Below are 13,456 nucleotides of genomic sequence, written 5' to 3'. Positions count from 1 at the left end.
TATATATATATATATATATATATATATATATATATATATATATATATATATATCAATTTTAATGTAGGTAGATCATTTCAACCTGGTCATTTTAAAAGTAGCTAGCAAGCCGAAAAAGTGTAGGCACCCCTGCTTTAAACATTCAGGTAATAAGAAACACTGTAGATGGGAGACCAATCGGTAAAGGTCCAGGTAAGTGCACTTCACTCCACTTCAAGACAGGCTGTCTGCTCCTGGAGGAGTCACACTTCATGATTTACAAATTGCAAGCCCATGTTAATATTACTGTACAGTAAGCCTCCCCTGGTTGTGATAATATTTTGCTATTATAAATGGAAACTTAAGGAGAAATTGAGTCTTAGAGACTGAAATGCTTTCAGGAGTGTCTTCCCAAAATGTACTTGCCGAAAATAAGATGTTTACACCAGAAAGCTTTCTAAGAATTTTTTAATGGTTTTCATAAACAGAACTCTTCAGAGCTCCCAGTTTTCACAAAAACAATTGTGCAGTGTACAACTTATTACCAAGAGTCACGTGACCCAAGGTTATACCATACCATTCACTTAGCCAACTTAATCCTGAGCAGGGTTGTGGGGCTGTAAGATGATGTCATCGTCCCACCCGCTTAACCCAAAAAAGGTTCAAAGGGGATGTTGGAGCCCAACTCAGCTGGCATAAGGTGCAAGGCAGGAGCAAACCATGGACGGACGCTAGTCCATCACAGGGGGAACGCACAAACACTATTTAGCATTGCCAATTCACCTAACCTGCATATCTATGGACAGTGGGAGGAAAATGGAGAACCAGGATGAAACCCACAACAGATCAATAGATAGATAGATAGATAGATAGATAGATAGATAGATAGATAGATAGATAGATAGATGTGAAAGGCGCTATATATGATAGATAGATAGATAGATAGATAGATAGATAGATAGATAGATAGATAGATAGATGTGAAAGGCGCTATATATGATAGATAGATAGATGTGAAAGGCGCTATATATGATAGATAGATAGATAGATAGATAGATAGATAGATAGATAGATAGATAGATAGATAGATATGAAAGGCGCTATATATGATAGATAGATAGATAGATAGATAGATAGATAGATAGATAGATAGATAGATAAACACTCTGTTCTTCTGCTTCTGCACTGTCATTTTCTTTGCCTTATTTTCCATTGCAACCACCTTAAGACATTAAATGAGACATCCATGGTGCCCCAGCTCTTCTGCTTATCTTATCTCTTTATACAATTCATAGATAGACGGACATGAAAGGGACTATTTCACAAATTGACAGTACTGACCAAACACCGTAAGTGTTAGAAGTAAATTCTTTGAAAGCTTCTGGCAGATCTTCTTGTAGAACGGTAGAGACGGCGCCTCAATTGGCTCCAGGTGGCTCTCATGCATCCTCACCTCTACTTGCTTAGGCATGATGTTGGCACTGCAAGAATTAATGAAAAAACAAAACAAAACATTAGTGTTTAACAAAAGTCCAAGTCAGGGTGAGGCTTAATCAATTAACCAGTTTAGGACAAAATGTTTAATTAGTCAAGCAATAATAATAATAATAATAATAATAATAATAATAATAATAATAATAATAAATTAATAATTAAAGTCGACCGTCGTAAATGTCATCTTCAAACCGACCCAGTTGTTAATCGCTATGAGCTTCTGGGCTTTCCTCCTGAACTGACAGCATCAGCAGGCAACATTGGCCACACACAACACCTTACATTTACGATATTCCAACTCTCTGCACATTTAGAATCCTTAGATTTACTAGGGGGCTTTGCCCCTTGCTCGCTTTGCTTGACTGCCCCTAAGGGGTACGCTACGCTCCAGCCACTTCATGTCTGTGAACGCACGCTAAGTAGATGCGGTCTGATCAGCTGCTGTCTTGCAGCAGAAGTATGAACAGGACATCGTTTGCATAACAGTAGCATCACGTCACGTGAAGTATAAATCGGCCCTAAGCCACCATTAACCTATTACATTATTTCTCCTACATGATTCCTTATAAGGGTGGCACGGTGGCACAGTGGGTAGCGCTGCTGCCTCGCATTTAGGAGACCCTTAAGGGTTCGCTTCCCGGGTCCTCCCTGTGTGGAGTTTGCATGTTCTCCCCGTGTCTGCGTGGGTTTCCTCCCACAGTCCAACGACATGCAGGTGAGGTGCAATGGCGATCCTAAATTGTCCCTAGTGTGTGCTTGGTGTGTGTGTGTGTGCCCTGCTCAGGGTTTGATTCCTGCCTTGAGCCCTCTAGCAGACCCCCGTGACCCTGTTGTTAGGGTATAGCGGGCAGGATAATGGATGGATGGGTGGATGGGTTACTTACAACCACATCACTAGGGAGGGGGATTGTCTTTTATATTATATCTATGCAGATTCAGGTTAAGTAACACGCCGCAGTCACAAACTAACTCATTCCCAAGTAATGTGCGCCCCCTAGTGGACCCACCTTGTGTCTTTGTGAATGTGATGATTTTGTTAATACCATGGTGTAGACGATGCTCTTCGCTCAAAGCCCCTGCCATGAAAATTCCTCCCACTGAACATTTCTCCGAGCCGCTGTATAGTGACCTGACACATACTGTAGCCATGGCATGAATGCACAACCACACGGGTGCCCGAGGCTTACAGAGTCAGCTTGGATTGAAACAAAACAAGCGATTTACTTTAGAGCAACCTCCTTAGAGAGTCCTTATGGCAACGGAAGACGAAATCTAATTAGTGAATAACCGCTGGCGCTGAGGATTGCCTAGCAGCTGGCACGTTGTCCGTCAGTGCTGGACAGATAATGTTTTGTCTGACATATGTGGGGATGTCAGGCAAGTGTCCTCTGCCTGCCTGCTCAGTAGCATGTGCATGGCTATGTGGAGCAGACCCTGGATATGCTGAAGAATGAGACCACTAAAGCCAAATACAAGGTGCAGGATCAGAAGGAGAGATGACGCAGAAATCAGTAAATCCATAAGACAACAGACATACTCAGCAAGACGTGCACTTGAAGAACATCACGTCACGTGTAGAAACGCCTTTAATCCAATTCAGGTTTGCTAGCGAGATGGTGCTTAACCTCTCAGGACTGGACACAAGGCAGAGGACAACTCTGGACAGGACACCAGCCCACCCAAGTGCTCACTTAAGCCCACTAAAACGCTGAGCCAATTTGGAATCACCAGTCAAAGAAACACATACAGCTTTCAGGGATGTGGCCGACAAAAAGAGAGCAGCCAGAGCAAAACCCACATAGTCACAGGGAGAACGTGCAAGCAGCACCGGGACAGTGACAAGGCACCGGAGAATGAAGCAGCAGCACTGCCCACTGTGCCACACCCCACCATGAAGAAGTGCTTTCTGACCAGTTTTAGAACCTCAAAGACCAACCCATCAGCCTGGCATGAACAGAGCGCTTCAACTGAGTAAATGTCATGTCTGAGTAATAATTACACCTGTGATCTCCAGTGAGGACATGCTGTGGAGAAAATGCCACTTTATCACCACACTGTAAGAGGGCGGTCACCATAATGTACAGGAAACACAGAAGAGGGTCAAGGGAAGGAACTCGCTGATAATCACACAGTGAACCAGCAATAGACTGATAGAGAGAGAAAAGCACTATATAACATCGATAGATAGATAGATAGATAGATAGATAGATAGATAGATAGATAGATAGATAGATAGATAGTAATGAAAGGCACTATATAATTAATCAGTAGATAGATAGATAGATAGATAGATAGATAGATAGATAGATAGATAGTAATGAAAGGCACTATATAATTAATCAGTAGATAGATAGATAGATAGATAGATAGATAGATAGATAGATAGTAATGAAAGGCACTATATAATTAATCAGTAGATAGATAGATAGATAGAAAGATAGATAGATAGATAGATAGATAGACAGTAATGAAAGGCACTATATAATAGATAGATAGATAGATAGATAGATAGATAGATAGATAGATAGATAGATAGATAGGACATGAAAGGCACTATATGATAGATAGATAGATAGATAGATAGATAGATAGATAGATAGATAGATAGATAGATATTAATGAAAGGCACTACAAAATTAATAGATCATTATGAAGGAATGACAGAGGGTAAAACAGTATATGAGTATTTTCTCCCCTGATATGCTAGTTGAGCAAACCAAAGCTTTATGTCACATCGTGCAGTCCCAAGCCCATCCTTACATTTGCTCCTCCTCCTCCTCCCCTAAATGTTTCCCCTCTTTCATTTGGGGTCTCTAGATCTGACCAGCCTCCTCCACTCTCGACTGTTGTACACTTCCTCGCCTGGCACCCCTTTTTCCCGTTGGCCTCACCTTCACACAGCCCACCCACTTCCTCTCTGGCAGTCCTCTTCTCCTCCATCCTGACACCTTCATATCCATGACTCCACTGCAATGGACTTTTTCTTTATTTCTACATGTGAGGAAGTGTCAGGTAAAAAGACTCAGCAATGCCTCACAGTGAATCAGTGATGATGTACTAAATGAATGCTACATACTATAATGACATAATTAGTAATAATTCATAATAAATTGTGTACTTTGTCTTCAATAAAGTCTATCTATGTGTAAGGCCACCAGTCTGTGGACACTTCTCCCAATGAATGAGTTCAGGTGTTTCATTGTTAACGGGTGCAGTAAATCAGCACGAAGCTGTGAAATCTCCATTGAGACATATCGGGTCATACTGAAGAGCTCAGTGACATTAAACATGGCACTGTCATAAGATGTCACCTTTGCCACAAGTCTGTACATGAAATGTCTGCACTGATAGCTCTTAAGGCCTGTGCTGACCAACTCTGTGGTGTCCGCTGTCACCTGCTCAGTTTGTCCCTAAAGCTCCAGAATATGCCGCTGCTGAGGAAAACATCCTACATTGTTCGTGTTCCAAAGAAGGCAGACGCCCCTTCACCTCATGACTGCACACCAGTAGCACTTGGGTCTCACATCATGAAGACATCTGAGAGGCTGGTCCTGGACTATATGAGTCCTCTTGTGACAGACCACCAGGACCCACTGCAGTTTGCCTGTCCGACATGAATTGCGGTGGAGGACGCAATGATCTGTCTGCTCCACAAGGCTGGACAAAGCTGGCCGCTCTGTGACGATGATGTTTATCGATGTCTCCATTTCCTTCAGTACCATCCAGCCATCTCTGTTAAAGAGGTCAACTCAGACATATGCAGGCGGATGAGCCTGTGGGGTCCTGATGATGTACTTACTATCTGTCGGGCAGACCACCATCTGTGAGACTCCAGGACTGTGTGAGCAACACTGGAGCACCACAAGGGACAGGCCTGTCAACTTGTCACTTCACTCTGCACATCTCAGACTAGAAATATAACAGCAGCTCAGGTCACTTGCAGACATGCTCAGATGATTCGGCACTTATGGGGTATATTGGTAAAGGGGGACGAGACGGAGATGATTGGAGGCCTTTTGTGTAATCACGTTTATGATCTTCGTGCCTGGGAGACCACCTGAGTATAATCAGCTGCACCATCGGTTGATTACATTGAATCATTACATTAACACGTGTGTCCCCCCCCTTTTAAGGAGATTTATGGAGCTTTAAGAAGACATGCAGTGCAGGTACTGGATACTGCAAACTGAGTGCCACTTGCTGGTATCTCCACCTGTTATCTTCTAAGAAGGATTCCGTCGCAGATGGAGACTCTTCCCAGAAGCCGTGGGTTTGTCAATTCATCTTCTCTGAGGAACTTTCGTGGAATTTCTAAGAACAAGCCAAGCACCTCACTATTATAAACCCATCATCTGACTTTGAATTTCTCAGCCCCGGCTCTATTGACGCCACCACAGACAGTCGATGCTTTTCTCGCCCTGCCGTGCTTTGACACAGACAAAGAGATCCACATATCTGATGCTAGCAGGGGACGCCAGGACCGCAGGGATTAACGCTAATCCGGAGTTCAGTAACTTTCGCAGGCGGCCTTTCTTCTTCACTTTCAATAATGAGACACGAGGGCCGACTTTCAAGTTGTAGGCGTCCCTCCCTTTTCAGAACGGCTTGATCTTTATCGATTTACTGCAGACGGACAAGCGTGGTGGCTGTGAACATTTCTCCCCATCTTCAGATCGCTTTGTCGGTCCATCTTGTTTGTGCCCTGCAGTACCAACACCGGCATTAGACCCCTGCCTGCGAGACCCTGATATACGATGTAGGACGTCATGAATTTTCAATGAATTCCTAGAAATGCCGGTGTTTCACAGCCGCCTTAACTGACAAGTTAAATGAGCCGCCGGCTTGCTATCATACAAATCAGGCTCTCGTGAGAAGCTGTCTAGCCTTCCATTTGTTCATTTCATTCTAATAAATAATTGATTTTCTGATCTGGAAAGTTGAATTTATTAGTTCAGGCGATGTCTGTTGGCTGGTGGGGTGCGCTCATTGTTCTTTTTGATTCAGGATATTGTCGGAATACAAGGCCTGAGGACTAAATCTCAAGACCCTTATTAAAAAAGTAATACATTTAAATTGGGAGGGCTCCTTTATTTGGTAAAAATAAGAATTATAAGGTGAGAACCTCCCCATATTTGAACAGGTGCTGCCTACAGTGTACCAGTTAGTAAACCACTGCTGCCGTGTGTTCTGAAGGACAGCCGTGGACTTTGTCCAGCAGGGAGGCCGATATAACAGAAGGATGGGGTGAGCAGATGTGCACAGGACAGCCCCCATGGGTTGCTGTGCCTCCACGGTTTCTCACCGGGCTTCATGGTACAGTCCTGTAGGGTTCCATGGGGACCGCCAGGGGGAGCTGCAGAGCTCTATATTGGGCTTTCACCACACCTAGGAGTGATCCCAGATCTGACTGGAGCCGCCTTACTCCACTCGGAGAGTCAGAGTCGGGAACAAGAGGATGAAGGAGGAGCGGAGCTAAAACGAGGAAGAGGGAGAAAAAGAGGCACAGAATGTGCTTGATACTGTGGACAGTGCAGCATTTGTGGGAAACGTAAAGGAAGCGTTTCCCACTATAAAGAAACGTGTGCTGTGTCTGGTGTGTTCGGGTGTTTGGGATGGATAGAACGCCCTGGTGGTCCACAGTATTCAGAATGTCTTCAGACCCCTTCGCTTCCAGCAAACACGTCACACTTAAACTTGACCATGAGATCTTGCTGTTGCAGCTTGAACATCTTGTTGGGCTTAAAGGGGCCGCTCTTAACTGGTTCAGGTCAGATCTAACTGGTAGACACTTTTCAGTGACTTTAAATTCCTCTTTTTCGTCTACTGCTCCTCTTAAATGTGCTGTTCCTCAAGGATCCATTTTGGGTCCTATCTTATTCTCTATATACCTTCACCCTATTGGAGCTCTTTTTAAGAAATCTAACATTTCTTTTCACTGCTATGCTGATGATACTCAGGTTTATATTCCCGTCTGCAACTCTGCAATAAATCAACTACACAACTGTCTCTCTAAACTAAGATCCTGGATGGCTGATAATTTTCTTGATCTGAATACAAAATAAAATGGAGGTGCTTATAGCGGGTCCATCAGCTAAAGCCCAAATTGGTCTTGGACTTCTCGGCTCTCTCTCTGTCTTTTGCAAACCTCAAGTCCCCAATCTTGGTGTTATCTTTGACAGTAACCTCTCTTTTGAGAAACAGATTCATTCTGTAGTCAAGAGTTGCTTTTTCCAGTGTCAGGGATGCCAGGGGCAATGACCCGGCTGGGACGCCTTGAGGGACCAGAAGAGGGTCTATGCCCACCCTGGATCACGTGGGGGCCGCCATCCTGGTTGCTTTGGGGGCCACGGGTAGGCCAACCCTGTAGGGACACGTGGTCACCGCCTCACCTCAGTACTTCCGCCACACCAGGAAGTGCTGGGGGGAAGAGGAGCAGGGACACCAGGGAGAGCTTCCAGGAGAACAGCTGGCACTTCCACCACACTGGGGTGTGTCCAGGGAGGAATGCCAGAAAACACCTGGCGCATGAGGGCATACATACATGCAGCAAGGGGTCGGTGCAAAGAGTGACGGGTACTTCATTAAAATCAAAAAACCAAACAGTGTTCAAATAAATAGTGCAGTCTGTCATTATCTCTATTTATATAAAATCCAACGCCTGTCTCTTCGCTTTTTTTACGAGAGAACTACTTAACGGATTTAGATCAGGTTCTTTTCTAGAATTTTCTTGAACATTCTGGTTGATTTTGCAACTTCTCTCATTGCGCCTTGTATCATATTTCGCTTGTGGTACCGATTTATTTGTGCAAATCCGTGAGAGATGCAGCAGGCCGATTCCCTTTCTCACTAATGCACCAGCCTGGGGGCATGGACTGTACTCCCACTTAGCTAGCGTACAAAAGAACCACTTAACGGATTTAGATTGGGTTTTTTTCTAGAATTTGCTTGAACATTCTGGTTGATTTTATGACTTCTCTCATTGCACCTGTCCTCACCTATGGTCAAGAGTTCTGGATAGTGACCAATGGAATGAGATCATGAATGCAAGTATCAGAGGTGAGCTTTCATCACAGGGTGTCTGGGCTCAGCCTAAGAAAGAGAGTGACAAGTGCAGACATACGGGAAGAACTCAAACTAGAACCGCTGCTCCTCTGTATTAAAATGAGCCAATTGAGATGGTTTGGGCTTCTGATTAGGATACCTCCTGGATGCCACCTTGTTTCAGTCAAATCTAACTGTAAGGGGACCTCTCTGGGGACATTATACCTCTCAGCTGGCTTAGTCCTGGAGGACTTGGGGGGAGACAACAAGGAAAAGCGATGTCTGGGTACCTTTACTTAGACTGCAGGCCCCCCACAACCTGGACCCAGATAACCCAATATGGAGAAAAGTATCGAGACACACCTCTTAATTATGAATTATTCAGATGTTTCAATCAGACCCATTACCACAGGCATATAAAATCAGCACTTTAGCTATGCAGTCTCCATTTACAAACATTTGTGAAACAAAATGGGTCGTTCTGAAGAGCTCAGTGACTTCAAACTGGGTACCGTGATAGGATACCATCTTTGAAATAAGACGATTTATGAATTTGCAGCCCTGCTGGATATTCCACGGTTAACTGTAAGAGGTATTAATGGAAAGTGGAAGCGTTTTGGGACAGCCACGAAGTGGAAGACCACGTAACGTCACAGAGCGGGGTCAACGACTGCTAAGGTGCATAGTGAGCAAAAGTCAGCAACGAGTTCCAAACTTCTACTGCCATTAACTGTGTGGTGGGAATGTCATGGAATGGGTTTCCATGGCCGAGAAACTGCCTGCAAGCCTCACATCACCAAGTCCAATGCCAAGCATCAGATGGAGTGGTGTAAAGCACAATGTCACTGGACAGTGGAGCAGTGGAGACGTGTCCTCTGGAGTGACACTCAGATGGGCAAGTCTGGGTTTTGACGGATGCCAGGAGAACGTTACCTGCCTGACTGATAAGTTGGTGTTTGGTGGAGGAGGGATAATGGTGGGGTGAAGGGCAATCTTAATACTTCTGCATAACAAGACATTTTGGACAACACTACACTTCCAACTTTGTGGAAACAGTTTGAGGTCATTGATGTCCATGAGGTCACTGGAAAGGAGTGCGTGGTGCTCCTGATATCTCTGCAAAAGGATGAAGAGTCCTGGTGCTTCCTGCTTGTGAGACATGGATGCCATCCAGTGACCTGAGATGAAGACTGGACTCCTTCATGTGTGTCTCTCCAGAAAATCCTTGGGTCCCATTGGTTTGACTTTGTGTTGCTCATGGAGTCCCGAATGAGGCACATCACCCTCATTGTGAGGGAGCGTCACTTTCGGCACTACGGTCATGTGGCGCGTTTCCCTGAGGGTGATCAGGTCTTAAGATCCTCATTGTTTGGGACACAAGTGGCTGGACCAGGCCAAGGGGTCACCCACGTAACACCTGGCTGCCGCAGATTGAAGGTCATTCCCGGAGGGTGGGACTGGACCCCGCGTCTGCTTGGTTATGCCAACCGGGATCCCAAGTTGTTTCGTTGTGTGGTGGGTGCGGCAATGCACTGTCTCAATGCATACTTCCCAACTTGACTTACACAAAGCAAGGTCCATAAGGACATGGTGGGATGAGTTTGGTGTGGAAGAACGAACTTGAGTGGCCCACACAAACCTCTGACCTCAACCCCATCGAACGCCTTATTGATAAACTGGAACGGAGATTGTGAGACAGGCCTTCTCGTCCAAAATCAGGGCCTGACCTCATAAACGCTCTACAGAATGAATGGGCATCAATTCCCACACTCCACACACTCCAACATCTCGTGGAAAGACATTTTCCAAAATGAGCAGAGGCTGTTAGACCTGCAGAGGTGGGGAACAACTCCATATTAAAGTCTATGGATTTGAATGCAATGTCATTAAAGTCCCTGATGGCGTAATGGTCAGTCGTCCCTGTCCTTTTTGTTCAGGTGGTGTAAGTGGCAGAAAAGGGAGAGATGGATGGACTTTGCATTAGAAGCTTGTGTAGGGTTTCCTGATCTCTGACCCTGCTCATCTCATTGCTGTGAGACTTGATTTGTCTTAAATGAGCTTTTGATTTTTTTTTCCAAATTACTCGATGACCTCTGAAATGACTGCCCTCTCTCTCCGTTTCATCAATCTGGCTACTTTTGAATATTGAATGCTCCGCTGATGCCTTGTGGGCTTTGCCGCCTCTCACACGGAGAGAAGGTAATCACTTTAAACAGTAAATCTTATTTTATTGTAGCCGGGCTGAATGGTAATCAGTCTGGGGAGAAATGCGATGAACATAATGAGTTGGCTTGTGTTAATGGCAAAGGGTAGCAGCTTCTGTAAATGATGGCCGTGCTGTCTATTGTGGGCTACAAAGAAGGCAAAGATGAAGTCTGTCGTGAGTTGTGATGCCCATATCGTCGTGAGAAGGAGTAACACAAAACGCAAGATTGTAGGAAGACTACATAACACTTCTGGACTGGCCGTCACTGGATTATATGGCCTGGAGATTATCTAAGAAAGATCCCTTCAGGCGTGATTGTGGACAACCGAGTTCTGGGAGGACCCCACCTGGTAAGGATTCCAGATGTCTGTTGCCGGCATCATGTTGCTATGACATCTAAGCAGGAAATGGATGTTTCCGCGGGAAGAAGAAGGCAAGGATCTCGAGTATCTACGCTTAAGAATATTTCATGATCAGACTTCACCCAGGGATGTCTGCCATTCGTGGGTGGCCACCCCGAAGTTGAAACAGTGAGGCGAATCCCTGAGAAGAGGCATGGGCTTGTGGTATATGGACCTGAAGTTCTCTGGGTAGCCCCCGTTGGTGAGTCGTCCTCGTGTTTTTGGTTCTTCGGGCTAGCCAGCCACCTGAGGACCGTTTTATTTACCTCTCCATCATTCAGTAAGAACTGTACTACGGGATTCTTTGCCGTTTCACACACTACATTTAATCTCTCTCTTTCTGAGATCCTTTTTCCTTAATGCATGTGGGGTTTAAGATTTGATCACTGAGGAGGGTGTCCGGGGAAAAATGGATCACTAATGAGCACTCAGCACCGGGCGTGTAAATGTATCAACGTTGGATTATAATCATCATCATCATCTTCCAACCTGCTGTATCATAACACAGGGTAGCCAATCCAAGCCAACACAGGGCGCAAGGCAGGAACAAATCCCAGGCAGGGTGCCAGCCCACCGCAGGGTACACACACACACACCCACACACTAGGGACAATTTACCAATGCACCTAACCTGCATGTCTTTGGACTGTGGGAGGAAACATGGGGGGAGAACATGCAAACTCCACACAGAGAGGGCATGGGAAGCAAACCCGGGTCTCCTAAGTGTGAGGCAGCAGTGCTACCCACTGCGCCACCGTGCCACCCTGGATTACAATACACTTGCTTATTTAACCAGTCCAACTACTATCTGGTTTCTTTCAAGTATTGGTGGGCACGTAAAGGGGAGAAGAGGGGTTGAGAAACTGAATATTTTAATGCTATTGTATCCTTCAAACATCGTCCACTTCTGTCTCAGGTGGTGAAGTCTAGCGATCGCGTCTCGTATTGACGTTTGTTACAAGATAACGACGGAGGTGGTGGTGAGCTTCAGAAAGTCTTGAATTTCCCCTTGGGATTAATAAAGTATCTATCTATCTATCTATCTATCTATCTATCTATCTATCTATTATATAGTGCCTTTCATATCTATCTATCTATCTATCTATCTATTATATAGTGCCTTTCACATCTATCTATCTATCTATTATATAGTGCCTTTCACATCTATCTATCTATCTATCTATCTATCTATCTATTATATAGTGCCTTTCACATCTATCTATCTATCTATTATATAGTGCCTTTCACATCTATCTATCTATCTATCTATCTATCTATCTATTATATAGTGCCTTTCACATCTATCTATCTATCTATTATATAGTGCCTTTCATATCTATCTATCTATCTATTATATAGTGCCTTTCATATCTATCTATCTATCTATTATATAGTGCCTTTCATATCTATCTATCTATCAATCTATTATATAGTGCCTTTCACATCTATCTATCTATCTATCTATCTATCTACCTTCTTCACGGTTCGTTATGTTACAGCCATTTTGATTTTTTTTCCCCTCGACGAACAACACTCACTGCTCTCAATGCTCCAGAATAACAAAGCAAAACAGGATTTTAGTATTTTTTTTTTTTTTTGCAAATGAATTCAAAGTAAAACTAAAATATCATCTAATGACACAAGAATTCAGACCCTGTACTCAGTTCTTAGTTGAAGCTCTTTTAGCAACCATTCCATCCTGGTGTCTTCCTGGGCCTGAGGTGACAAGCTTCACACAGAACTGAATTTGGGGATTTTCAGCTATTCATCTCCACGGATCCTCTTAAACTCGGTCAGGCTGGATGGAGACCATCGGTGGATGGCTATTTTCAGGTCTCTCCAGAGATGTTCCATTGGGTTCAAGTCCAGGCTCTGACTGGGCCACACAAGGGACATTTTCCAAGTTGTCCCTAAGCCACTTCTGTGTTGTCTTTGTATGTGGTGGAGGAGGGATAATGGTGGGGGGCTGTTTATCAGGGTTTGGGCCTTCCAATGAAGGGCAATCTTAATGTATCAGCATACTGAGACATTCTGGACAACACCAAGCTTCCAACTTTGTGGAAATAAGTAAGTAATCAGAGCAGTCGGGACTTGTTAAGAGAAGTGACCAAGGAACTGTCCACCGATGGTCTCCAACCAACCAGACAGAGTCTGAAAGGATCTGCAGAGAAGAATGGAAGAAAATCCCCAAATCGAGGTGTGTGAAGCTTGTCAGGTGAAACCAAAGAAGACTCCAGGATGGAATCGCTTAACAAAGGAGCTTCAACTAAGAACTGAGTAAAAGGGGTCCGAATACTTGAGTCAGCGGGACATTTCAGTTTTATTTTGAATTGAT

At 44.4% G+C, this 13,456-nt stretch overlaps 1 protein-coding gene across 1 annotated transcript in view; it reads right to left on the bottom strand.

Annotated features, from left to right (window-relative positions):
* slc1a2b (solute carrier family 1 member 2b) overlaps positions 1 to 13,456 on the bottom strand; it is a 165,491-nt gene that overhangs the window by 72,173 nt on the left and 79,862 nt on the right. The window contains exon 2 of the mRNA XM_039743982.1: positions 1,321 to 1,460. Coding sequence (XP_039599916.1) covers positions 1,321 to 1,450 — 130 coding nt within the window. The 5' untranslated portion in view covers positions 1,451 to 1,460. The remainder of the gene's footprint in view (positions 1 to 1,320; positions 1,461 to 13,456) is intronic.

The sequence above is a fragment of the Polypterus senegalus genome, chromosome 1 (genome assembly GCF_016835505.1).
Source record: "Polypterus senegalus isolate Bchr_013 chromosome 1, ASM1683550v1, whole genome shotgun sequence".
Classification (NCBI taxonomy): domain Eukaryota; kingdom Metazoa; phylum Chordata; class Cladistia; order Polypteriformes; family Polypteridae; genus Polypterus; species Polypterus senegalus.
The sequence above is the reverse complement of the archived record's forward strand: the minus strand, read 5'-3'. Positions and strand labels throughout refer to the sequence as shown.